General features: G+C 45.0%; 1 protein-coding gene across 1 annotated transcript in view; it reads left to right on the forward strand.

The window, feature by feature from the left end:
• PKHD1 (PKHD1 ciliary IPT domain containing fibrocystin/polyductin) overlaps positions 1-26678 on the forward strand; it is a 296674-nt gene that overhangs the window by 239733 nt on the left and 30263 nt on the right. Inside the window, exon 60 of the mRNA XM_064146703.1 lies at positions 21944-22949. Within this exon, the coding sequence (XP_064002773.1) occupies positions 21944-22949 (1006 nt within the window). The remainder of the gene's footprint in view (positions 1-21943; positions 22950-26678) is intronic.

Consider the following 26678-nt stretch of genomic DNA (forward strand, 5'->3'; position numbering starts at 1 on the left):
TGGGGTTGGGCTCTGCTGCCAGGCAAGCAGCAAGAGAAGAAGGGGACAGAGTCTCGAGTTGTGCCAGGGGAGGTCTAGGCTGGATTTTCAGGTAGCTGTAGACATTTAAGGCTGCTCTAGGGTAGGGTGTCCCTGGGCATGGCAGGGGGGTTGGAACTGGCTGCTCCTTGTGGTCCCTTCCAACCCTGACTGATTCCATGATCTGTGGCAAGTTAGAAGTACACATTGCAGTAAAAGAATCAGGAAACTGGACATGGATGTGAAATATTTAGTTTTCCAAACTCAGGACTGGTCCCATGAGAATGAATAGCTTGGACCTGTCATTTCCTATGACTTTGTCTTTTGTGCCTGACTGAGACACTGAAGAAATAGAAAGCTCTAAAAGAAGTTTTTCCTTCAGCTTAAGGCCTTGAGGACAGAAGAGAATTTGCTCATGAAAGGTGTTTCTGAGACACCTTTTGTACCATGGCAGGTGCACAGTGAGATGCTGCTGTCTTTGGTGTGCAGAGCACTGCATGTGTGAAGCCATCCTTAATTCTCTCTCTGCCTCCTGCTGCCCCAGTCCCTTTGGTCACTGTCACTCGCCTGCAATCCTGTGATCTATAAACAAGGACTGGCAGTGACAAAGCAGCAGAGGGAGGCTAAAATCTGTGTGGCATGTGACAGAGAGAAAAGGTCACATTGCCCTGCATTAGCCCTCTCTTAAGTCAAGTTAATTAATGCTTCTTTCTTTTTCTGATTCAAGTGGATGGGCCTCCAGGCACAATGCAGTTTGTAAGGGCAGCAGGTTGGGAGTCACCTAAGTGTGAGCATGGCTATGCCCCTGCATGCCCCTGTGTCTTCAGGCTAGGAAGCACCAGCTCAGCCCTCCACTCACTTCTCAGGTGTGTGTACTGCTCCCCACTCACTTGACATGTGAGCAACATGGACTCATAGAATCAGCCAGGTTGGAAGAGAGCTCCAGGTTCAGCCAGCCCAACCTAGCACCCAGCCCTGGCCAACCAACCAGACCATGGCACTAAGTGCCCCAGCCAGGCTTGGCTTCAACACCTCCAGGCACAGTGACTCCACCACCTCCCTGGGCAGCCCATTCCAATGCCAATCACTCTCTCTGGAACAACTTCCTCTGAACATCCAGCCTAGACCTCCCCTGGCACAACTTGACACTCTGTCCCCTTCTTCTGTTGCTGCTTGCCTGGCAGAAGAGACCAAGCCCTAAACCTGCTCTTCAAACATGGCCTGCTTGATCTTTGCCCCGGGTATGATCTCTTCCCATCAAGGAAGCTAAAATTACTCCTGGCTGCAGGTTTCCCTGCAGGACATTTTCTTAGTTGTGAGATGTCTTTGTGACTGATGTGGCCTATGCCCTCCTCTGAGTTGTGCAGGTGAGTTCATGGTCAGAGCAGCACTCTCCAGGGTTAGATCTCAATGCTGGTAGGGGCAGTGCCCATGCTAAATTAAGTAAAGTGGTGCCAGGCTACAGAGTTCTAAGCACAATCCTTTGCTCTGCAGAAATAGCTACAAGAGCCTCTGGCAGGCTCTTGTCTTGGGCCAATTAAAGCTCTCCCAAACAACTCTTGGGTGCAGTGTGGGAGTTAATATGTGCCAAGGAACACTCCTAGTTGTTCTGTTGGATGAGTCTGTCCTGCTTTGAGGGCTATGATGAGATAATAGAATCACAGACTCCTAGAAAAGCAACATTAGAATTGCTACCATTTGAAAAGACCTTTGAAGTCACTGAGGCCAACCTTTGACCTAACACCCCCATGCCCATTAAACCAGCTCCCAAAGTGCCATTTCTTGAACACCTCCAGGGCTGGTGACTCCACCACCTCCCTGGGCAGCCTGTTCCAGTGCCTGATCACTCTTTCAGTACAGAATTTTTTTCCTGGTGTCCAATCTAAACCTCCCCCAGCACAGTTTGAGGCCATTTCCTCTTATTCTATCACTTGTCTATAATACAGAGAAAAGACCAATACCCACCTCACTAAAGCATCCTTCCCTGAGTCCAGCTTTTGTGTGTGTCCCCAAACTCTCTCTTTGTTTGTTTGTTTGCAGATTACCTCAGCCCTGTGAGGAGAGGCTGAGGGAGCTGGAGGTGTGCAGCCTGCAGCAGAGGAGGCTCAGGGCAGAGCTCATTGCTGTCTGCAGCTACCTGCAGGGAGGCTGTAGCCAGGTGGGGTTGGTCTCTTCTGCCAGGCAAGCAGCAACAGAAGAAGGGGACAGAGTCTCAATCTGTGCCAGGGCAGGTCTAGGCTGGATGTTGTTAGGAAGTTGTTGTCAGAGAGAGTGATTGGCATTGGAATGGGCTGCCCAGGGAGGTGGTGGAGTCTGTGTGGCTGGAGGTGTTGAAGCCAAGCCTGGCTGGGGCACTTAGTGCCATGGTCTGGTTGATTGTTGAGGGCTGGGTGCTAGGTTGGAGTGTATGAGCTTGGAGGTCTCTTCCATCCTGGCTGATTCTGTGATTCTGTGCTATGACTCTGTTCAGAACATGATTATTAGATGAGACTGTAGCTGTCAGGTCCTCAGACACCTTTCTTCCAGCAGTGATGGAAGGTGAAGTGCTGTGCTGGATTTGAGGGCTGCACCTGGTGTTGGTTCACCCTCAGCTCCCCACAGGGCTCAGCTCCTAAATGGCAAATCTCCATCTCCCTTCCTTCTTTCTTTCAGCTCTAAGCCATTTGAGGAGTATCTCACTATCAATCCTGCCTCCATATACCTCTGGTCATAACACTTTCCAGACAGGTAATTTTCAGCCATCCTTGCCCCAGACCAGCACTGTCAGTTTACACCCATCAGCAGAATGGCCACTACGTGGTCATGCAATCCCAGTTCTGGTTAAACACGGGGAACTGCTCTCCCCTGCCCATCCTGTTTGCTACCAAGAGCTAAAATGTGCTCGTGGTGCCTCCGTGATGAGGTGCAGGGTGTTCATGCAATCCCAGTTTTGGTTAAACATGGGGACCTGCTCTCCTATTTTGCTACCAGGAGTTAAAATGTGCTCATGGTGCCTCAGTGATGAGGTACAGGCTTTGATGGTACAGATCTGATCAGCATCCATATGCCCCTTAGATGCCTGCTGGATGCTTGTGCAAAGGTCAGGCATCTCTAGTGCCCCCCCAGAAGGTTTTTAATGGAGTGAGCTGCTTGCTTTTATCCTTCCTCATAATTTCAAGAGGCAGAATCCCTCCCTCCCCCAGGCAAGCAGCCAGCCTGCCACTAGCTATTTGCCTTACGATCACGATGAAGCTGGAAATAAAACACAGCCATGGACTGAACTCACTAACCCTCAGTCCAAAGGTATTAAGGCTGCCACTTGATAGAGACAGTATCTAGTTCTTGGAAATGTTTTGCTCCTGGCCCCCTGGAAGATTGGGAAGAGAGGAGTAGGCAAAGAAAGATAAGGACTGTGTGTTTGCTGTGGAACTGGCAAGTGCAATTAGAATTGCCAACTGAGTTGTGATCAAAATTCTGATTAATTACTTACTGCTATTTCACAGAGGAGAAATTAGTGCGTATCTAATTGGCATTACTGAAATGTAGTCTGTGCCTGGCTGGCATAAATTAAATGTAAAGAACAAATCTACTGCGCTTATGAGGGAGAGAGGAAGAGAGGGAGCAAAAATGAATGAGTGGTACTGGGCCAGATCCTGGGGGATGTGCATCAGGACTTCCCTGGTGAAGCCCCTGCCTGCTAAGGCTCATACCTGGGGTGTTGAAAGAGATGCTTTGATTTGGGTGTTTACTAGGGGTCTCTGATGCATAACAGGAGGAGGTCAGAGCAGAGCATCACAGCAGCTTTTCCTCCAGTCTTATCGCATCTCACTCTATCAAAGCCAGTGAGAGCAGCATCAAATCCTATTTTCAGCTCATGATGCCGTGGCACCAACCCCCACCATACCAGCAGGGACTTCCTAGCCTGTGGGTTTGGTTTGCTTATTCATTTCAGTCTGAGCTCTGCACATGCTCTAGGCACATATACAATAATGGCAATTACCCATTGTACAAAGCACGTGAATAATTTCACTGTGAAGGAGAAGAGAAGTCAGAGCCATGGTTTCAGTGCCAGTGGCATCCTGGGCTGACTCAGGAGCAGTGTGGGCAGCAGGACAAGGGAGGTTCTTCTGCCCCTATGCTCAGCACTGCTCAGGCCACCCCCTGAGTGCTGTGTCCAGTTCTGGGCTCCTCCATTCAAGAGAGATGTTGAGGTGCTGGAAGGTGTTTGGAGAAGGGCAGCAAGGCTGGGGAGGGGCCTGGAGCACAGCCCTGTGAGGAGAGGCTGAGGGAGCTGGGGGTGTGCAGCCTGCAGCAGAGGAGGCTCAGGGCAGAGCTCATTGCTGTCTGCAGCTGCCTGCAGGGAGGCTGTAGCCAGGTGGGGTTGGGCTCTGCTGCCAGGCAAGCAGCAACAGAAGAGAGGGACAAAGTCTGAAGTTGTGGCAGGGGAGGTCTAGGCTGGATGGTAGGAGGAAGTTTTTACCAGAGCAGGTTGGAAGAGATCACCAAGCTCGTCCAGCCCAACCTAGCACCCAGCCCTGCCCAGTCATCCAGACCATAGCACTAAGTGCCCCATCAAGGCTTGGCTTGAACACCTTCAGGGACGGTGACTCCATCACCTCCCTGGGCAGCCCATTCCAATGGCAAAATCCCCTCTCAGCCTTCTCTTCTTCAGACTAATCAGCCTCAGTTCTCTTAGTGTTTCCTCACACAAGAGACACTCATATCCCACAAACATCCTTGTAACTCTCAGTTTTACTCTCCAGTAGATCCCTGTGTCTTTTGAATCAGGAACCCTAAAACTGGATACAGTATTCCAGGTGTAGGTTCAGCAGGACAGCACAGAGGAGGAAGAGAGCCTCCTTTGACCTGCTGGACACACTTTGCTTGATGCACCCCAGGATGTCTTTGGCCCTCTTGGCCACAAGGGCACATTGCTGGCCCATGCAAGACTTGTTGTCATTTCATTCATCTGTGGAAATTATTGTGACTTTGAAAGAGGCCTCATCCCTTTACATACTGTGAGTGTAGCTGCATTGAATTTCAAGGCTCACTCCAATACCTCCCAGCACTGCGGTGCAATGAAGCCTTGCAACCTCTTGCCATTATCCTTGAATTTCCTTGCCTTTTGCCTCTCTGGAGGTGTCAGGAGCAGGTTGGGTGAGACCTTGAGCAACCTGTTCTACTGGGAGGTGTCTCTGCCTATGGCATGGGGTTGGAACTGGATGAGCTTTGCGGTCCCTTCCAACCCAAATCATTCTTTGATTCTTTGGTTACCCCTTGTAGGAATGCAGCTTTATGATTTTATTCTCAGAAAGGCTCAAAACATCAGCTGGTTTGTACTGGCCTAAGCACCAAACTCTCCTCAAAGAGACCACCTGAGGAAGTGGCCTGCTGGGAACCCATTGTAACCATCCAAACAGAGGCATCCATGCCTTTTTGAGCTCACCCACCAGAAGTCACAACGAAAAGCAGAGAACACAATGGGCTTCAGCTTCAATCCCATCAGGCATCATATTGTTCCTTCTCTTTTCTTGCATCCTGTTCCTTCTCTTTTCTTGCTTTCTGTTCCTTCTCTTTTCTTGCATCCTGTTCCTTCTCTTTTCTTGCATCCTGTTCCTTCTCTTTTCTTGCTTTCTGTTCCTTCTCTTTTCTTGCATCCTGTTCCTTCTCTTTTCTTGCTTTCTGTTCCTTCTCTTTTCTTGCTTTCTGTTCCTTCTCTTTTCTTGCATCCTGTTCCTTCTCTTTTCTTGCTTTCTGTTCCTTCTCTTTTCTTGCATCCTGTTCCTTCTCTTTTCTTGCATCCTGTTCCTTCTCTTTTCTTGCTTTCTGTTCCTTCTCTTTTCTTGCATCCTGTTCCTTCTCTTTTCTTGCTTTCTGTTCCTTCTCTTTTCTTGCATCCTGTTCCTTCTCTTTTCTTGCATCCTGTTCCTTCTCTTTTCTTGCTTTCTGTTCCTTCTCTTTTCTTGCATCCTGTTCCTTCTCTTTTCTTGCTTTCTGTTCCTTCTCTTTTCTTGCATCCTGTTCCTTCTCTTTTCTTGCATCCTGTTCCTTCTCTTTTCTTGCTTTCTATTCCTTCTCTTTTCTTGCTTTCTGTTCCTTCTCTTTTCTTGCATCCTGTTCCTTCTCTTTTCTTGCTTTCTGTTCCTTCTCTTTTCTTGCTTTCTGTTCCTTCTCTTTTCTTGCTTTCTGTTCCTTCTCTTTTCTTGCATCCTGTTCCTTCTCTTTTCTTGCTTTCTGTTCCTTCTCTTTTCTAGCATCCTGTTCCTTCTCTTTTCTTGCTTTCTGTTCCTTCTCTTTTCTTGCTTTCTGTTCCTTCTCTTTTCTTGCTTTCTGTTCCTTCTCTTTTCTTGCTTTCTGTTCCTTCTCTTTTCTTGCTTTCTGTTCCTTCTCTTTTCTTGCATCCTGTTCCTTCTCTTTTCTTGCTTTCTGTTCCTTCTCTTTTCTAGCATTCTCTTACTTCTCTTTTCTATTTCCCATTGCAGTCTGGGATGTTTTCAGATTAAACAAGTCCCAGTAACCTGAAACCCCATCATCATCTCTGGAAGTGCCCTGTGCAGCATGGTTAATAAATAAAAAGCTAAGAGAAATAAAAGAGACAACCTTTCCACTACTAACACACAGCTCTTCAAAGCTATTCTTTTGCTCTGGGCTTTTACAATAATAAGCTGAAAAAATATATTAGAGAGCAGAGTCCTTCCTAGCCACTTCATATTTCATCTTGCCTCTCGCCTTGTCTATTTATTTTCACGTCTTCCTTGATTACTTCTCAATTGCAGAAAGACAACATTAGGCACAATGAGTTTTAAATATACTCCTTGGCCAAAATAACTCCGAGGGCTGTCTGAAGTTTCAAACATCTCACTGGTAAAGTCTGGAGTGAGATGTGAAGGGAATGGTGTCTGCTAGTTAGAGCAAGGCAGTGAGCACTGGCTGGGCACTTGCGGTGCTCCAACAGTACAGTTATTCTCTTTGTCCATGGGCTCCATACCACCCAGCCCAGAATCAGACCTCCCCTGGCTCAACTGGAGACTGTGTCCCCTTCTTCTGTTGCTGCTTGCCTGGCAGAAGAGACCAATCCTCACCTGGTGCCGTCCCTGGGGCACTTCAACGCAAGGTTGGACGTGGCACTTGGTGCCATGATCTAGCCTTGAGCTCTGTGGTAAAGGGTTGGACTTGATGATCTGTGAGGTCTCTTCCAACCCTGATGATACTCTGTGTGTGTGTGATACTTGTAGACTACCAGTGGTTTAGCCATCTTGGCTACAAAAGCCAAGTGCTGAGTTTAATACTTCCCAGAGTCTTTCTCAGATCTTTGACTGCAGCCTATGTGGATGCCTGTCAGGGCTAAGAGAACTTTCTTACTCCTCAGATTAAAGTCCTAGTGGCTTCATCTTCTTTCTTCTGCCCTTCTTCTTGATGACAGAAGAGAGTTGCTTCAGTGGTGTGTACAGAGCTATCATTTCTCACTTCTTTCAGAGTGGGAGCACCTGTTCTGCAAGCCTCATTAGCTTCATCGTTAGGAACTGGGCTCATTTCACCTAATTTCATCTGTCCAAACTAGCTGCCTAAGTTTCCCATCAGCCAGCAGAGAAAGATACCTCCAGAAGTGATATAATCCATCCCAGAGAAAGCAGGAGTGAATGACCCTCTAAAAGCCTCTTCTCTCTCTCTCTAATGATTATTGTCTGGTTGAACAGCTTAGACAAGACAATTAGCTTAGGCTAGATGCTTAACATTTAGGCAGCTAAAATGAATGTGCTCCATGCCATTCTGTGTGCTCAGATAATGACTCTAGCCTTTGTATCTCAAATTTTAGCTCTCCCATATGTTTTCCTAGGTGTTCAGATTCTGTGCTGTGCCTTCAGATTGATTTCAGCTTCTAAGGCTTAAAATCCTTGCCTGCCATTCCTATTCGTCCTCATAAATATGGCATGGCCTAATATAGCTGTCTGTGCCTGTAATGAAATCCTTCCACTCTCAGATTCAGCTCCACAGCCCACACAGGACTAATATTGCTGGAAGTCACCCTAATAATGTCACAGGCACTCTCATGCCTCTGAACCCTTCTGTCCAAGCACAGGCTCCACCAGCCTGCCTTCAACCACAGCAGCTCCCCAGGAGGTTTGGCTGCTTTTAACTTCAGTCAGAAAGGAAGGAATTGGAATGGGAGGAATTGGGAAGGAAAGAGCTTGGAAGGAAGGACTTTGGAGGGAATCTGAAGGAGTTTGGGAGGAATTTGGAGGGAATTTGGAAGGAAGAAAGGAAGGAATAAGGAAGGGAGGGAAGGAAGGAACAGGAAGGGAAGAGAGGAAGGAGGGAAGGAAGGGAAGAGAGGAAGGAGGGAAGGGAGGGAAAGAAGGGAAGGGAAGGGAAGGGAAGAGGGAAGGGAAGGGGGAAGGGAAGGGAAGGGAAGGGAAGGGAAGGGAAGGGAAGGGAAGGGAAGGGAAGGGAAGGGAAGGGAAGGGAAGGGAAGGGAAGGGAAGGGAAGGGAAGGGAAGGGAAGGGAAGGGAAGGGAAGGGAAGGGAAGGGAAGGGAAGGGAAGGGAAGGGAAGGGAAGAGAGGGAGGAGGGAAGGGAAGAGAGGGAGGAGGGAAGGGAAGGAAGGAAGGAGGGAAGGGAAGGAAGGAAGGAGGGAAGGGAAGGAAGAGAGTAAGGAGGGGAGGGAGGGAGGAAGGACTTTGGAACTGAGAATTTATAAGGAAGGCAGGAAAGGCTGATGGTAAAAGGATACTGGAGGCATCAGACAGGATGGATGGATGAAAAGCTCAAGAATTCTCCTCAACCATCCCTTCCCTCCGAGGTCAAAGAACTCTTTTCAGTTATTAATTTTTCCCCACTAGAAAAAAAATGTTCTTCTGATTTCAAGCCTAAATCCTCCTTGGTTCAAATACTTTGTTGTTTTTTTTTTTTTTTAATGACTTTTAATATCCCAACTGAAATGGCTGCTGTCTTGCTGGTTTGATCTGGGGTATTTGAAATAGTTGTTTAAATGGTATGGTTGGGGGGGGGGGGGGGGGGGAAGGAACAAACAAAGGCTTTTCAGTCAAATAATTCTACTGAAAATGTTCACATGGTCCAAAAATTACAATTCCTTAGGTAAAGCTGAAAACTTGGTAAAATTCTTCTACTTAGTCAATTACAATAAGCCCTAATAAACAAAAAGGGTAGGGTGTCCCTGCCCATGGCAGTGGGGTTGCAACTGGATGCTCCTGGTGGTTCCTTCCAACCCTGACTGATTCTATGATTAAAAAAGGAGAAAACAATTTAAATGCAGATGCTGAGCTATACCTGTCCTCTCCTTCACCTATATCTTATCATAATGACACTGACTGTCATTTTGAAGCTTAATTCAAACCCAAAGACTTGCAACATCTGCAGGGTTTTGGCATTTTCTTTCTGGCCCACTTCTGGTTCTGGACAGAGCTCATTGCTGTCTACAGCGACCTGCAGGGAGGCTGTAGCCAGGTGGGGTTGGGCTCTGCTGCCAGGCAAGCAGCAACAGAACAAGGGGACAGAGTGTCAAGCTGTGCCAGGGCAGGTCTAGGCTGGATGTTAGGAGGAAGTTGTTGGCAGAGAGAGTGATTGGCATTGGAATGGGCTGCCCAGGGAGCCTGGAGGTGTTGAAGCCAAGCCTGGCTGGGGCACTTAGTGCCATGGTCTGGTTGATTGTCTAGGTGTGAGTGCTAGGTTGGGCTGGCTGAGCTTGGAGCTCTCTTCCAACCTGCTTGATTCTGTGATTCTAATGGAAAACGGCTCAGCCTTTTTGTAAGCCTGTTCCCAGGACAAAACACTGTTCTCCTTGGGAAGAAATGCTAATAATGCTAATACTAAAGTCAAATTGGAGTTGCTGTGAGTTTTCTTTTGAGGCAGTTCACTTTATCCCCTAACTTTATTTTTGTGGAAGAAAAGGCTGATTTGTCTTTGCAGTGACTTCAGGCCAAGAAGGGGAAAAGAAACTGAGAACCCTCCTGCCTGTAACAAAGCCTGGCAGTGATGGTCTTAATAGAGCTGAAGTTTGACTAATTCTTTCACCACTTGTCAGAGGACCTACTTTTGTTCGTGGTAACCAAAGGAGCTGTCTCCTCCCCCGTATCTGCAGCCGCTAACGTAGGCGCTTGTGCGGAGCGCACATTCCCGCTAACCGTTATGATGTTTGCTGTCAAACTCATTTATTTATGCAACTGCTGTGGAAAGGCCTGGGGCCCAAAAGCAACCCTGAAAGATTTCAGAGCCCTGGTGTGGGGTCATGAAAGGGAAAGAGAGGGGGAGGGCAAAGGCTGCGCTGGTTATGAGAAAGGAACTGACACAGGAAACGGTCACATATGGCACAGATTTATTGTGTCCGGGACTTCCCATTCCAAACTCATTATATCCACAGCTCAGAGCAGTGCATGGCATGGTCACATTCATTTTTAGGTCTGGCACCAGATGAAATTGCTGTTCTGCTTTCGGGTGGCAGTGTGGTGGTTTTATCATGCCTTGGCCAGAGAGAGGGTGACTGGAACTGTGTCAGTGAAGGCTCCACTGCTCGCTGCCCCTCGCCGTTATGTTGAGCCCCAGGTATCAGTTTGATTAAAGCTTCAGTCAGCCTTGTTGCTGGTCAGGAGGAGAGAAGAATCCTTCTGGGATTTCAATGCACCTAAAGGAAAGGCAGATTATCTTAAGGGGAAACATAATGGGAAAAAACTTTGCTAGTGACATGAGAAAGAAATTGATATTTGCAGAGCAATGTGGCTTTTTTTTTTTTCCAAAAGTGAAATCGTTTGGACCAAAAGACATCACTGCTCCACCCTGCTGAGAGCCCACCTGCAGTGCTGCAGCCAGTGCTGCAGCCCCCTGGCAAGAGGGATGTGGAGATGCTGGAGTGTGTCCAGAGCAGGGCCAGGAGGTGTTGAAGCCAAGCCTGGCTGGGGCACTTAGTGCCATGGTCTGGTTGATTGTTGAGGGCTGGATGCTAGGTTGGGCTGGATGAGCTTGGAGGTCTCTTCCTGCCTGCTTGATTCTATGATCCTGTGATTATCATCTGGACCATGTGTTTCTCAGCTTTTAGACAAGAAGGAGGTCTGAAGAGCTGGTGTTAGCATCAAAGAAATATATAACCTCATGAAAGATGGAAATGATGCTTGGTTTCACAGTGAATAAGTACTGGCAAGGTGTGTGGTTATATCAGTGACTACAAACAATGAATGTGAGAACAAATGTTTCATGTTCTACACCTCTTTTCCTGTGGGTTTGCACGAGAAAGGGAAGGATGAGTGCGGATCCTGTGATGCGTAACAAGAGTGAGTTTGTACCACAGAGTTTACGCCAGTGGAAGCAATAAAACTGTGTTTTCTCTACCTGGACACCTACTTTTACACAACTTGAAGGAAAACAGTGTCTTTGGGTCTGAAAATATGACTGGAATTGGCAGAGGAGTTCAAAGTGCTTCTGGAGAAATGGTAAATGGGTCAGAAAAAAAGCCCACACAGCCTGGTGGGACTCATTGCCTGCTCAAATAGTATTCTTTTAAAGGAAGGATTCAGAGTCTGAAGCAATCACTCTGCTGTGAGCATCTGTTTGTGTCTGGGGGTCTCACACATGTACCTACACAAATACACACCAAGCACACATCCCACCAGGCACTCACAGAATCACAGCCTGGTAGGGGTTGGAAGGGACTTCTTGAGACTAAGTGGTCCACACACCCTGCTAGAGCAGCTTCACCTGGAACCTGCACACCTCCAGATGTGTTCTGGATCTCTGCAGAGAAGGAGACGTCAAAACCCTCTTGCACAGCCTGTGCCAGGACTCCATCACCCACACAGGGAAGAAGCTGTTCCTCATGTTCCTCATGTTCAGGTGGAATTCAGGTGGAATTCAGTGTTTCCTCATGTTCAGATGGAATTCAGGTGGAATTCAGGTGGAATTCAGTGTTTCCTCATGTTCAGGTGGAATTCAGGTGGAATTCAGGTGGAATTCAGTGTTTCCTCATGTTCAGGTGGAATTCAGGTGGAATTCAGGTGGAATTCAGTGTTTCCTCATGTTCAGATGGAATTCAGGTGGAATTCAGGTGGAATTCAGTGTTTCCTCATGTCCAGGTGGAATTCAGGTGGAATTCGGTGTTTCCTCATGTTCAGGTGGAATTCAGTTGGAATTCAGTGTTTCCTCATGTTCAGGTGGAATTCAGGTGGAATTCAGGTGGAATTCAGTGTTTCCTCATGTTCAGGTGGAATTCAGGTGGAATTCAGGTGGAATTCAGTGTTTCCTCATGTTCAGATGGAATTCAGGTGGAATTCAGGTGGAATTCAGTGTTTCCTCATGTTCAGGTGGAATTCAGGTGGAATTCAGTTGGAATTCAGTGTTTCCTCATGTTCAGGTGGAATTCAGGTGGAATTCAGTGTTTCCTCATGTCCAGGTGGAATTCAGGTGGAATTCGGTGTTTCCTCATGTCCAGGTGGAATTCAGTTGGAATTCAGTGTTTCCTCATGTTCAGGTGGAATTCAGGTGGAATTCAGTGTTTCCTCATGTTCAGGTGGAATTTCCTAGGTTCTGTTTTATACTCATTGTCCCTTATCTGGTCAGTGGCCAACAGAGAAAAGAGACTGCCCTAATCCACATGACACCCATCCTTTAGGCATCTATAAGCACTGATATGGTCCCCTCTCAGTTTTCTCTCAGAAAGGCTAAGCAAACAGCTTCAGCCCCCCAAGTCAAGAGGGACATGGAACTGCTTGAGAGAGTCCAGCACAGAGCCACAAAGATGCTGAAGGGAATGGAACAGCTCTGTTATGAGGAGAGCCTGAGGGAGCTGGGGCTGTGCTGCTGGGAGAGGAGGAGACTGAGAGGTGACCTCAGCAATGCTTATCAATATGTAAAGGTGAGTGCCAGGAGGCTGGAGCCAGGCTCTGCTGGGTGATGCCCAATGACAGCACAAGGGGCACTGGGTGGAAGCTGAGGCACAGGAAGTGTCATGTACACATGAGAAGGAATTTTTTTCTCTTCCAACCTGCTTAATTCTATGATTCTATGATCTTTCTGTTTATCTCCCATGGAAACACTGCTAAAGGTGGTTCAGTGACTTCCTAGTTTACAGCTGGTGTGCTTCTGAAAACATTGGGGGATGCCTTGTTTCAGCATCTGCTGATTTGGGTGGGCTGCTTTTCACTCACACAAAGATTTACAAGCTCAGTGTCTGCAGAGCCATTGCTTTCCAAGGATGAGCACATAGAATCATAGGATCATAGGATCAAGCAGGTGGGAAGAGACCTTCAAGATCAACCAGCCCAACCTAGCACCCGGCACTATCCAGTCAACCAGACCATGGCACTAAGTCCAGTCTTCTCTTGAACACCTCCAGGCACGGCGACTCCACCACCACCCTGGGCAGCCCATTCCAATGCCAATCACTCTCTCTGACAACAACTTCCTCTAACATCCAGCCTAGACCTGCCCTGGCACAGCTTGACACTCTGTCCCCTTCTTCTGTTGCTGCTTGCCTGGCAGCAGAGCCCAACCCCACCTGGCTACAGCCTCCCTGCAGGTAGTTGTAGACAGCAATGAGCTCTGCCTGAGTCAGAAGTGGGCCAGAAGGAAAATGCCGAAACCCTGCAGATGTTGCAAGTATTTGGGTTTGTATTGAGCCTCAAAATGACAATTATTGTCATTATGATAAGATATAGGTGAAGGAGAGGACAGGTATAGATCAGCACACACCTCCCCTGCCACAACTTGACACTCTGTCCCCTTCTTCTGTAGCTGCTTGCCTGGCAGCAGAGCCCAACCCCACCTGGCTACAGCCTCCCTTCAGGTAGCTGCAGGCATAGGCACGAGGACCCTGGGCCAGGGATTAGACAGAATTGGGGTTGATTTTATTTACAGGGATCATCTGGACACAGGAAACACAGAAAACATCTTGAGTGGAAAAAGCTGACTGATCTCAGACAGTGTTCTCTGGGTCTCTAAGCTGCTGTTACTGAGCTCTTCACTTGTTTGTGGTTGGTTGTTTGTGCTTTGTTTGCTTTCTTTTGGTTTTGGTCATTTTACATTTGAATCTCAGCAGGACAAAAGGCACAGTTAAGGCTGATGAATAATTTTCCCCTCAGCAAATAGATGTGGTGGCAGCCCCAGGCCAGTGAACTGCAGTTTCTAAGCAGGGTCCCATTTATCTCTCCCTTCCCCCAGCCTCCTTTACTGTCTGTGTCTTTGTAACTGGCTGTAGTTAGAATAAGCAGTACCTGGTGGCCACGTCCCCTTGGCTGGACGGAGCAGCCCTGCAGGGTGATTTCCCTTCCGTCAAAACCTGCCACTGCCTTTTGTTTGGTTGATGTTAGGCTGGATGTGAGGAGGAAGTTGTTGGCAGAGAGAGTGATTGGCATTGGAATGGGCTGCCCAGGGAGGTGGTGGAGTCTGTGTGCCTGGAGGTGTTCTTGCCAAGCCTGGCTGGGGCACTTAGTGCCATGGTCTGGTTGCTTGTTGAGGGCTGGGTGCTAGGTTGGGCTGGCTGAGCTTGGAGCTCTCTTCCAACCTGCTTGATGCTGTGATTCTACGACTCCATGACAAAATAAAGCTCTCACCTCTCCTGGTCTTAACCTGGAGGGGAAAATCAGTGATGCTGACGCATTGCATTCAGTTGGAATGCAGAATGGATTCAAGTTGATTCTAGACTTGTAGTTGTTGTATTTCTATTTCTATCTCCCCTTTATTTTAATTTTATATTATTGCATTTATAGAATATTATTTCACTTCAATTTTTATATTAGTAATTTAATTTCACATTACATTATTATTTATTTTTATATTTGTCATTATATTTTAATTTTTAAATGATTTATTTTATTCTATTTTTATATTAGTGATTTTATTTTAAGTTTGATATTAATTACTTTAATTTATCTTTATATTGTTTATTTATTTTTAGTTTGGAAATTATCTATTTTATTTTATTTTTTAATTTATTTTTTAATTATTTTGTTCATTTTATTTTTAATAAAATAAAATTTATTTTTATTAAATTTTATTTCATCTTCTTTTTCTTTTATTTCATTTCTTGATATTATTTTACACTAAATTTTGTTTCATTTCAGTTTTATTTTATTTCATTTCTTGATATTATTTTATTTTAAATTTTGTTTCATTTGATTTTTCTTTTATTTCATTTCATGATATTATTTTATTTTGAATTTTATTTCGTTTTTTATTTTCTTTCTTGATAATATTTTAATTTATTTTTATATTAATAATTTATTTTAATATTACATTATTTTATTTTAATTTCGATATTAGTTGTTTAATTCTATTTATTTTTACATTGTATTTAATGTCTTATTTTCTTTCTTGATATTATTTTATTTCAATTTTTATTTCATTTTATTACATTTTATTTTATATGAATTATTTTAATTTTTAAAAAATTGTAATTTTAATGTTTTAATATTATTTTATTCTAATTTTATTTTTTATTTTAATTCCATTTTTATATTAGTTATTTTATTTTATTTTTATATTATTTATATTTTTTAATTAACATTTCATATTATTTAATTATTTTTAAAATTTTATTTCATTGCTTGATATTTCATTTTAGTTTTTATTTCATTTTTAGTTTTATGTTTATATTAGTTAGTTTCATTTATTTTTCATATTATTTATTTATTTTAATATCCAAACTTTATATTTTAATTTAACTTTTATATTTTATTTTATTTCAATGTCATTTTATATTAGTTACTTCATTTAATATATTAATTATTTTAACTTCTTTTCTTTTGTTTTATTTTATGCTATTTTTTATATTGGTTATTTTAATTTATTTAAATTTTTATATTAGTGATTTTATTTGCTGTATTTTTATTTGATTTGATTTTTTATGTTATGTTGTTTTATTCTTTATGTTAGTTATTTTAAGCTAATTTTTATAGTATTGTATTTCAAGTTCATTTTTATATTAGGTAATTTATATATTTTTAATTATAATTTATTTTCTTTTAGTTTATTTTATGTAATTTTATTATGTTAGTTATGTTAAGTTAATTTTTATAGTATTGTATTTCAATTTTATTTTTATTTTTATATTAGTTAATTTATATATTTTAATTATAATTTATTTTCTTTTAGTTTAATTAACATAATTTTATTTTTTGTTAGTTATTTTAAGTTAATTTTCATATTATTGTATTTCAATTTTATTTTAATTTTTATGTTATTTAATTTATTTTATATTTTTTAAATTTATTTTCCTTTGTTTTATGTTATTTTAATTTTTATGTTAATTATTTTAATTTAATTCATATATTCTTTTAATTTTTATATTAGTTCTTTTTATTTTTTTTTTCCATTAGGTATTTTATTTTATTTTTTCTATTATTTTCATTTTTATATTAGTTCTTTTTATTTCTTTTTTTTCTATTGGGTATTTTATTTTTTTCTATTATTTTAATTTTTATATTAGTTCTTTTTATTTCTTTTTTTTCTATTGGGTATTTTATTTTTTTCTATTATTTTAATTTTTATATTAGTTCTTTTTATTTCTTTTTTTTCTATTAGGTATTTTATTTTTTCTATTATTTTAATTTTTATATTAGTTCTTTTTATTTCTTTTCTTTATATTATTTATTTTATTTTATTTTTTCTATTATTTTCATTTTTATATTAGTTCTTTTTATTTCTTTTCTTTATATTATCTATTTTATTTTATTTTATTCTATTATTTTATTTTCCTATTACTTTATTTCATTTTTTATTGTCATTTCATTTTTGTTTTCGTTATTTTATTTTCTATATTTTTTATTTTATTTTATTTTATGCTACTTTATTTCATTTTATTTTATGTTGTGTTATTTTATTTCCTTTGATTTTATGTTGGTTTATTTTATTTCATTTCATCCTATGCTATTTTATTTTGTATATTAGTTTCTATTCTTATTTCTCTTAGTTTCTTATTATATGCACATTAATATTGATATTAATCATATCAGTTTATCTTATTTGGTTTGGTGTTGCAGAAGCAGGGCAAAGGCTGGAGCGTGGCAGAGGACTTTGTGTGTGCCTTTAGGTCAGCACATCTCCTTACAGCCAAACCTCCTCTCCCCTGCTTCTCCCCTGCTCCATTTCTCTAAATCAAGGATATGAGATGTTGGTGGTTGCTTCCCTAAGCAAAGAGGACCCCCCTTGGAGCATTTTTCTTTTCAGATGTGAAATGAGGTGGAAAATCCTCATTTCACGACAGGAAGGACAAATATTGACACAAAGTTAATATTTGTGGGGAGCCCTAGAAGCAACCTGAGTGCTGCAGCCTCGTCGAGATGTATGTGTTTGTGTGCCTCGCTGTGGCTGCAGCTCTGGAATTAAATGACAAACTTGAGTGCATCATCAGGAAACCTACAGAAAGCAAAGTCTGCGCTCTGAGGCTGAGCAAACAGCTGCCTAGGCTGAATGCACACACACACACACACACACACACACCCCCACACACTCCCCCTCCACTTCTCTCTCCTTCTTACGCCCAGCAATATGCGCACGCAGCACATGTGCCCATGCACGCCCCCCGCACACACACCAACTCCCACCCTTCTCCTTACTGCAGGGCAGTTGGCCTAAGTGATCTGTAAAACTCCCTTCCAACCCAAACCATTCCATGGCTCTGTGATTCTGATTCCCCTGCTTGGGTGTGCACAGCTCCTTGGTGTGATCTTCAACCTCGCTGGTGCTTGCACCTCTGCAGATGTGAACAGGACTCGATGATAAGGTGCTCAGGAGAAGCCTGGATGGGGAGGTCTAGGCTGGATGTTAGGAGGAAGTTGTTGGCAGAGAGAGTGATTGGCATTGGAATGGGCTGCCCAGGGAGGTGGTGGAGTGGCTGTCCCTGGAGGTGTTGAGGCAAAGCCTGGATGGGGCACTTAGTGCCATGGTTGATTGAACAGGGCTGGGCAGGCTGGACTGGGTGAGCTTTGAGGTCTCTTCCAACCTCGTTGATTCTGTGCTTCTAAGCCTGGCTGGGGCACTTAGTGCCATGGTCTGGTTGGTTGGGCAGGGCTGGGTGCTAGGTTGGGCTGGCTGAGCTTGGAGGTCTCTTCCAACCTGCTTGATTCTATGGTTCTGTGATCTGTTTGGGTCCCTTCCAACCCCAAACATCCTGTGATCTTCCCACCCATTTGCAGTCTGTGGGTGACTCTCACCCCCCAGGCTTCTCTTCCCTGCTTTGCTGGGGTGGGTTGCTCCCTCCCACACGCGTACGTACAGCTCTAACCTGTTTAATCCCATTTCACCCGTTGCAGGGGGATGCTTCTGGAATGTATCCCTGCTATTGTTCACTGCCGATGTAAATGGCACATGTCAGCTCAATATTCAGTGGTCACTCAGTATTTATTAAGTCCTGTCCACTCTGGCCTTTTTCAGAGGAAAGCCCCGGGGCAGATTAGCTGCTGGCCCTGACGCGCAGCCTCACTTATCTGTTCGCATTGATTATGAGAGTCAGCTGTGGCCAGGGCTCACTTTTTCCCCCTTCTCCTCTCAGACCCCTCTTACAAGCACCCCTGCTTGGATTTTCATGAGGAAATAATCAGATTAGGGCTTCAGCGGCGAGTTCATATGGAGTTCTCTTTCTCCAGTGTGCTACTAACTGAATAAAGGTGTTTTGTGGTAAATTGCAAATGACATTATGATTACTAAGGCCAGCATGGGTTTCATTTAAAAGTGATCGAAATTGCAGGCTGCAGGAATCGTGACTGGCAGATAAGGCCATTTGGAAGGAGAGGAGCAGCGATGCGTGCATGCGTGTGTGTGTGTGCAGGAAGCCAAACAGACTCGCTCTGCAAGGCAGGCAAGGTAAAGAGAAGTCCTGGGAAACCACAAAAGATCAGCAAATCTCTTTTGCAGACAAGAGGAATGCCACCGGGGGGAGATAGGGGCTTTCTGAGAGAGCGGAGCATGAGAGCTGTCAGCCCTTGTGGGCTGGCTGCCTGCTGCGGGGTGCATCCTCCCAGCGCTCCAGGACAATACGGAGTACATTTCCACTTCTGCTTCTGAATGGAGTTGTCTCTCTGTCTCTCTCTCCCTCTGCCCCCAGCACATGCCACTAGCAAAATGCTTACACTGAGAAAGAGAAAAAAAGAAGAACGGGGAAAAAAAAAAAAAAAGGCAAGGCAAGAAAAAGGGAAAGAAAATGGTAATCTGGTGTCTAAAAATAGCAGCTTTTGCACAGCTCCTGTCTCGTTTGGATGTCCTCCTTGAACAGAGCCTAACCTTTATGTAATTTCATTGCTTCTCTCAGTGATGTACAGAGGAGGAGCTGATTCTGGGAAACATTTGTGGTTCTGCACATGAGGCATCCCCTTGAAATAAATAATAAGAGCCCCCAGGATGCAGGCGTTGAGATGTGACTACAGGCAGAGCCCAGAATGGCTTCTTAGAGTTCATTTCCTTCCCAGGAATCTGTTAAACACTTTCTGCTAGCAGTGAGTTTCACATGCTGTTTCCCTCATATGGGGAGGGTCCTTTTGTTCATCCCAAAGTTGGTGACTCACAAGGATGTTACTGTCCCCTGTCTTTTCCTCCTGAGCACCCAGACAGTGCTGATTTGCATGCACGTCCCTGAAGCTGCTGAATGATGAGCGTAGAGACAGGGCAGATGCTGGCCACGTTTTACCTAAGGTGTTCTTGAGCACATCTAGGAGGGAAGGAGCAGGCTTGCTGAGGGGAGGAAGATTACAGCTGGCTACAACAGCAAATTCCTCCTCTGGTTTTATTTTGAAGAGAGGAAGGATAAACAGAAACACACATCTTTTCCCTAAGGTGCTCCAGGCAGAAATGTTTATGGGTTTGGTGCCCATATCTGAACTCATTTACTTTTATTCTCTCTTTATAATCAGTGATGATCTCATCATTATAGCCCGAGGCACAGTTTCTCTCATTTTAAAGCAGACCTATATTTGGTCACAGAGAGAATTAGCCTAACTCAGAAGATTGTATGGATTACATCTCTTTGGGGTAGAGCTCTCCACAAAAGCATACTCTTGATTTGTCTCCACAGACAGATGGGGTTGGATTTGGTGGTAAATGTGTCTTAACTTCTGTTATACTCAGTGACACAGCACCTAAAAAGGGATCTGAAGTGGCTTTTGTATTCCCATGGACTGAGGGGGGCAGATTTAGACTGGATATTAGGAAGAAGTTCTCTCCAGAGAGGGTAGTAAGGTACTGGCACAGGTTGCCCAGAGGGGCTGTGGATGCTCCCTCCCTGGAGGTGCTCAAGGCCAGGCTGTTTGAGGCTTTAAGCCATCTGGTCTAGCAGAAGGTGTCCTTGCCACTGCAGGTGATCTTGAAGGTCCCTCCCAACCTAAACCACTCTAGGAGTCTGTGAAATTCTGTGTTAGATTTAGAGATGCTGTAGCTACCCAAGGTGGTCTAGGTGCTGACTTTATGTACTCACATTTCAGTGGCAGAAACCTGCCTCTGGTCAGTTAGATGATTGTAAAGGGTGATCCAGGTTCATTGCATCATCTGTGTTGATGGCTGAGGAATTGGGAGTGTTTCAGTTACCACAAGTGTGTGCCAGGGGTAATTTTAGGTGTTGTGGAGTGTCCCACCAGGCCTCCACTTGCTACTCTTGAAGGGCATAGGTCTTCTGTAGCTCTTGTGTCACAGCTCAGGTATCTGAGTGTATCACAGCCATGCATTTGGGTACATGGTTTAATTCCAGGTCACTGACTGGAGCTCAGACACTTGGGCACACACATAAGGGTTTCTGCTCTTTGTGGGTGTCTGAATGTGGAGCTTTCTTCTAACTCTAAAACCTAATGAAGTGGTTCAGCACTGGGCTGAATGATGTTCCAATCCTTTTTAGGTGGCTTTTTTTCTTGTTGTTGGCTTTGAGGTGCAATCCCTGTGAATGGTATGAGATGGCTTCATATGGACTTAAACTATCTTCTGAAAGACTTGCAGCCATGTCCTGATTTGTTGCCTTGCTACAGGCTTAGAACCAAGAGAATGTAAAAGAAACAAGGACACAGGGACATAGTGCTGGGTTAGATCAAAGGTCCATCTAATGCCCTTTCACCAGTGGACATAAATTGATGTACAGAATGACCAAGGTAAGTGTGTGTGATGCTTCAGTATCAGCCTTCAACCATTGCCAGCTCATGGACATCCTGAGGCAGACCTGATTTCTACCTGTTTATTATCCTATAGTGTCCAGGTTCCTCTTAAAGCCATGGCAAATTTGGTGTCTTTTTATGATGAAGTCACAGCAACAGTGGATAAGGAGAGGGCAACTAACATCATCTACCCGGACCTGAGTGAGGCATTGGACTCCACAAAGATGCTGAGAGGGCTGCAGCAGCTCTGCTAAGAGGACAGGCTGGGAGAGTTGGGGCTCTGCAGCCTGGAGAAGAGAAGGCTTCCAGGAGACCTTGGAGTGGCCTTCCAGTATCTGAAGGAGACCTACAGGAAGGCTGGGGAGGGACTATTTACATGGTTTTGTGATGACAGGATGAGGAGGAATGGGTTTAAACTGGCAGAGGGGAGATTTAGACTGGATGTTAGGAAGAAGTTCTTTGCAATGGGGATGGTGAGACACTGCAACAGGCTGCTTAGGGAGGTTGTGGAGCACAGAATCACCCAACGTGACCAAAGATCACGTTGGGTGATTCTGTGCTCCACAACCTCCCTGGAGGTGTTCAGGACCAGGTTGGATGAGATCTTGAGCAACCTGTTCTAGTGGGAGGTGTTGGAACTAGATGATCTTTGAGGTCCCTTCTAACCTAAACCATTTTATGAGTCCATATAAAATTTCAGCACCAACAAAAATGACTTTGAGCCTTGAATGGGAAAAGCAGCAGCTACCAGCACAAAAATGCTGAGGTGATCTGATGGTGTTTGAAACTGGCTTGAGGTTATTTTTTCCCTCCTCTCTCTATGTTTGAAACTATTTTGTTGGAGGTTTTTTTTTACTCTCTCTATTCCCTCCTAGGAATTTACAGAGAAGACAGCAAGTGCATCTTCAAGCCCCTAGTACAAGGCTATTTCTGCAAGCAGACAGATCATGCCCTTGTTGTCCTGGAAAACTTGGACCCCGGGATGGTCAAGCAGAGACTACTTCCAGTAGTAGCTGTGACTAACAGCTTTATGGATACCTTCAGCGATGTAATTGCACACACATTTTGCTATCCTGCAGAGCATGGCTCTATTTTCTTTTCTGTATTGCCATCCACCAAACTTACTACAGTTTGCTTCCCAGACCTAGCACCTCTGACTTTCAGGCTTTACCTCCTCAGTGGTCAAAACACAAGCAGGCTGCCCCTAGCTGTATTCTACCACGAACCGTTCAGTCTTCGTGTCTCCACTCAAGGGAAGTACATCTCTCCAACACCATCTTCTTTTTCACTGGATGGAAGGGCAGGAGCCAACTACTTCAGCTTTAAGGACAATCTTCTCTATGTTCTCCTCCACGAGAAGGAGCCTGTAGAAATAGCTGCCAGTCCCTCGCTCCTTGTGGCGTTCAGCATAGCGGAGGCTGTTGGGGAAGAGGAGGAGGCAACCATACCGCATCGGTTAGCTGAGTTCTTGAAGGTCTCTCCTGGCCAAGTCAGACTGGTCCAAAATATTCCAGGAGATGAAAGCACTTTGAAGATAATCTCAGCCAATGCTGGCAAAAAGCAGTACCAGTGCCCTGACATGGCATTTTGCACAGCCTTCCGCAGCAGGCAGGGCTCAGAAGCAGGGGAGAGAGGACCGGGGCGTACCCAGGCTCTGCAGCCACCGCAGCCAGCTGGCCCAGCAAGAGTGCTCATCCTGGAGCTCAGTGATCCACCAGGCCACCCAGGAAAAGAGCTGACAAGTGACACTTTGAAGAGCTTGGCCACAACAGTCATCAATGCTCATCAGCTTGGAGACCTTCAGAGAGGCCTTGGCTTGCCTGTTGATACCTTAGTGGTGACCCAGTCTGCCTTACTGCTCCCAGCAGAAGCTAACAGCAGGTAGGTATCAGATGCCCAATCAGCAGATACAGCTTTAAGTGTAATGAGGCAGTTTAAGCACTTGATCTGCCCATTAAGATAGGGACTCAGTTCTCTATTGACTGAAATACCACTACCCATGCTGAGACAAGTTTCCATTACGGAGCTACTCCAGAGAAGGGCAAAAAATCTGTTGAGAGGCCTGGAACCCTGTGAGGAGAGGCTGAGGGAGCTGGGGGTGTACAGCCTGCAGCAGAGGAGGCTCAGGGCAGAGCTCATTGCTGTCTGCAGCTGCCTGCAGGGAGGCTGTAGCCAGGTGGGGTTGGGCTCTGCTGCCAGGCACCCAGCAACAGAACAAGGGGACAGACTCTGCAGTTGTGGCAGGGGAGGTCTAGGCTGGATGTTGTTAGGAAGTTGTTGTCAGAGAGAGTGATTGGCATTGGAATGGGCTGCCCAGGGAGGTGGTGGAGTCTGTGTGGCTGGAGGTGTTGAAGCCAAGCCTGGCTGGGGCACTTAGTGCCATGGTGTGGTTGGTTGGCCAGGGCTGGGTGCTAGGTTGGCCTGGATGAGCTTGGAGCTCTCTTCCAACCTGGCTGATTCTATGGATTCTAGGTACTAGCTGGACTCCTGAGTGAGATTTACCATGTTATTCTGTTGCTGCTCACAAATCTTTGCAGTAGTGCAGAGATGTCCAGGATGCCTTAAATCAGGAACAGACTTCCTGGAATTCTGCCTTGAAAAGATAAAGCATTGGGTGAAATCAATGGTTTGAAAGTCCAGGCTGTAATAGCTTTTAGGTTTTAAACAATTACATCTAGGAATGTTTGTAAAGTGATGCAGCACCAAAGATGTGTTATTGGACATGAGGAGGAAGTTGTTGAGCAGGAGAGTGGTGAGAGGCTGGAATGGGTTGCCCAGGGAGGTGGTTGAGGCCCCATGGCTGGAGGTGTTTGAGGCCAGGCTGGCTGAGGCTGTGTGCAGCCTGCTCTAGGGTAGGGTGTCCCTGGGCATGGCAGGGGGTTGGAACTGGCTGCTCCTTGTGCTCCCTTCCAGCCCTGACTGAGTCTATGATTCTATGATGGGTTGCTGCCTTAAGTAACTTGTAAATCTAAACCTTGATTCATATGCTTTTGAAATTTAAGGCCTCTATGATCCAAGCCACTGCTGTCCACTTTGAAACCTCAGCACTGACCTCTGCTTTTGGGTAACATTCTAGAAGAAAGAGATCTAGTGATGAAGATTCAAGAGCTGCACACATCCCCAGCTGCCTGAATGTGTGTCTAGCAGTTGGATTCTCTCCTTGTTTTTACAGTCACAAGCACTTGTCTGGTTTCTCCTGCCAGCCTCTCCCTCCCACTTCCCATGATAGCTTCTTGTTCTTTCCTTCCCTGTTATATCAGTGAGTTTCTGGGCATTGAGGCTTCCTCCTCCTCTTCCTCTTCCTCCTCCTCCTCCTCCTCCAGATACCTCCAGGGTTTCTCAGTGCAGTCACAGCATCAGGCCTGCAGGTGAATTTGACAGAACATCAGGGAAGAGTCCTTTGCTTTGTAACTTTCTCAATGGAAGCAATCTTTTGAGCTCTGTCACCTACCAAAATCTTAGTCTCTTTTCCAGATAGTCATTTTTTATTGCTCTTCTGTACCAAGACTCAGCTTTTGAAACATACATCTTTCCATTCCTCCATAGCAACCAATAGTCTTGAACATCCCTGGGGGTGTTCAGGAAAAGCCTGCATGAGGCACTTGCTTCCATGGTCTAGTTGACTGGATAGGGCTGGGTGCTAGGTTGGACTGGATGAGCTTGGAGGTCTCTTCCAACCTGATTGATGCTATGATTCTATGATTCAATAACCCTTTCTGTCTCTGCTTCCTTTGTCCCCATTTTCTTCTACTCAGCCTCTTGCAGCCACCATTTGCATGGCCCAGATGGCAGCCCTTATCTGCAGACAAGGCAGTGAGGAGGAGGGTTGGGAAGAGGGCAGACAGCACTGCATTTCACCCTCAGATCTGGAATCTGTATCAAAAGCACATGGGAAATATGAAAAAGGTAATATCCCATCTGCTTTTAATAGGGGAGATGGGATTTGATGTTTGGCAAACTGATTGTGTGCTCTCTTGATGTTGCATGATGTTACATTGTGATGTTGTGCACTACTGAGCCTTACCCAATCATAAGCATATCCTACCTAAGCAAGGAAGAAATTGCATTTGTCCAGGACTTAATTCTCTAATTAACACCATAGCCTCTGAAATCTGCCACTGGTCCTTCTCTACCATCCTGGTGGCTCTTGGCTGCTAGTGGTGCAAACTACTGTTGAGATGCTTAACTCTTCTGCTAGGCACTGATGGCAATGAAGCACCCACAGAAAGGACACTTCTCTGTGACCAGAACAAGCTTTGCTTTACTGTGTTGTTTGGTTTGGTTTTGTTGAGGTTGGTGGGGGGTTTGAAGTGATGCTGTGTCATTATTTGCAAGATCAAATCTTACACCAGGGCCAGGCTCTGAAGTTATACAATACCATTTGTATTGCTCTTGTCAGTGGGAGATGAGTGCAGAGAAGGGTAATGGAGTTGGGGAAGGTCTGGTGAGGAGCAGGTGAGGGGCCTGGGGTTGTTCAGGAGAAAAGGAGGCTGAGGGGAGTCCTTCTGACTGCCTGTAACTCCCTGAAAGGAGCTTGGAGCCGAGTGGGGGTCAGTCTCTTCTCTCAAGGAACAAGTGATGGGACAAGGGATAGAACAAGAAGAAATGGCCTGAAATTGTACCAGGGAATGTTTGGGCAGGATGTGTTGAGCAATTCCTTGGTAAGGCATTGGAACAGGCTGCCCAGGGAGGTGGTGGAGTCACTGTCCCTGGTGGATGTGGCACTCTGGGACATGGTTTAATGGCCATAGCGGTGATAGGTTAATGGTTAGACTCAATGATCTTAGAGGTCCCTTCCAGCCAAAACAGTTCTGTGATTCTGTGACACCTGTGCTACAATGTAAGGTGCTGCAAAATGAGACAGCTTCAGGTGTTAGAAGAAGTTTTACTTCTTCCTGTCACTACTGTGATAGAAAAGGTTGTCTGCCTTTATGCCATCCCAAGATGGCAAAGTGTGACAGGAATGAGATCCCTCATTCAGTCTGCTCAGTACTGGTGGCCAGAACAAGAGAGGCAAGCACAGAATCATAGCATGGTTTCGGTTGGAAGGGACACTTGGAAGTCACCTAGGATAACCTCACTTCAGTCAGCAGGGACATCTGCAGGATCAGGTTGCTCAGAGCCATATCCAGCCTGATCTGGAATGTTTCCAGGGATGAGGCATCTCCAGCTGCTCTGGGTATCCTCTGCCAGTGTTTCACCACCCTCATAAACAACTTCTTCCTTTTATATAGTTTAGATTTCCCCTGGTTTAGTTTAAAACCATCACCTTTTGCAGCAGGTGCTGCTGAGAAAACTGTCTCCATGTTTCTTATAAGCCCCCTTTAAGGACTGAAACACCACAACAAGGCTCCTTGGGGTCCTCTTCTCCAGGATGAGCATCTCCAACTCACTCAAGTTTCTTCACAGCAGTGGTGCTTCATCCCTCTGATCCATTCTCTAGTTTTCCTTTGGACTCACTCTAAAGCCAGCTGCATGCTTGGAAAGGTACAAGGGGTAGCTGTTTTGGACTCAGTTATTTCCAGAGCCTTATTCCATGCCCATGGGTTCCTGAAGGCATCGGTGATGCAGCACAAAGAGGAAGAAGCAAAGATCATCTGAAGGAGAGGG

The sequence above is a fragment of the Pogoniulus pusillus genome, chromosome 7, assembly GCF_015220805.1.
Source record: "Pogoniulus pusillus isolate bPogPus1 chromosome 7, bPogPus1.pri, whole genome shotgun sequence".
Classification (NCBI taxonomy): Eukaryota; Metazoa; Chordata; class Aves; order Piciformes; family Lybiidae; genus Pogoniulus; species Pogoniulus pusillus.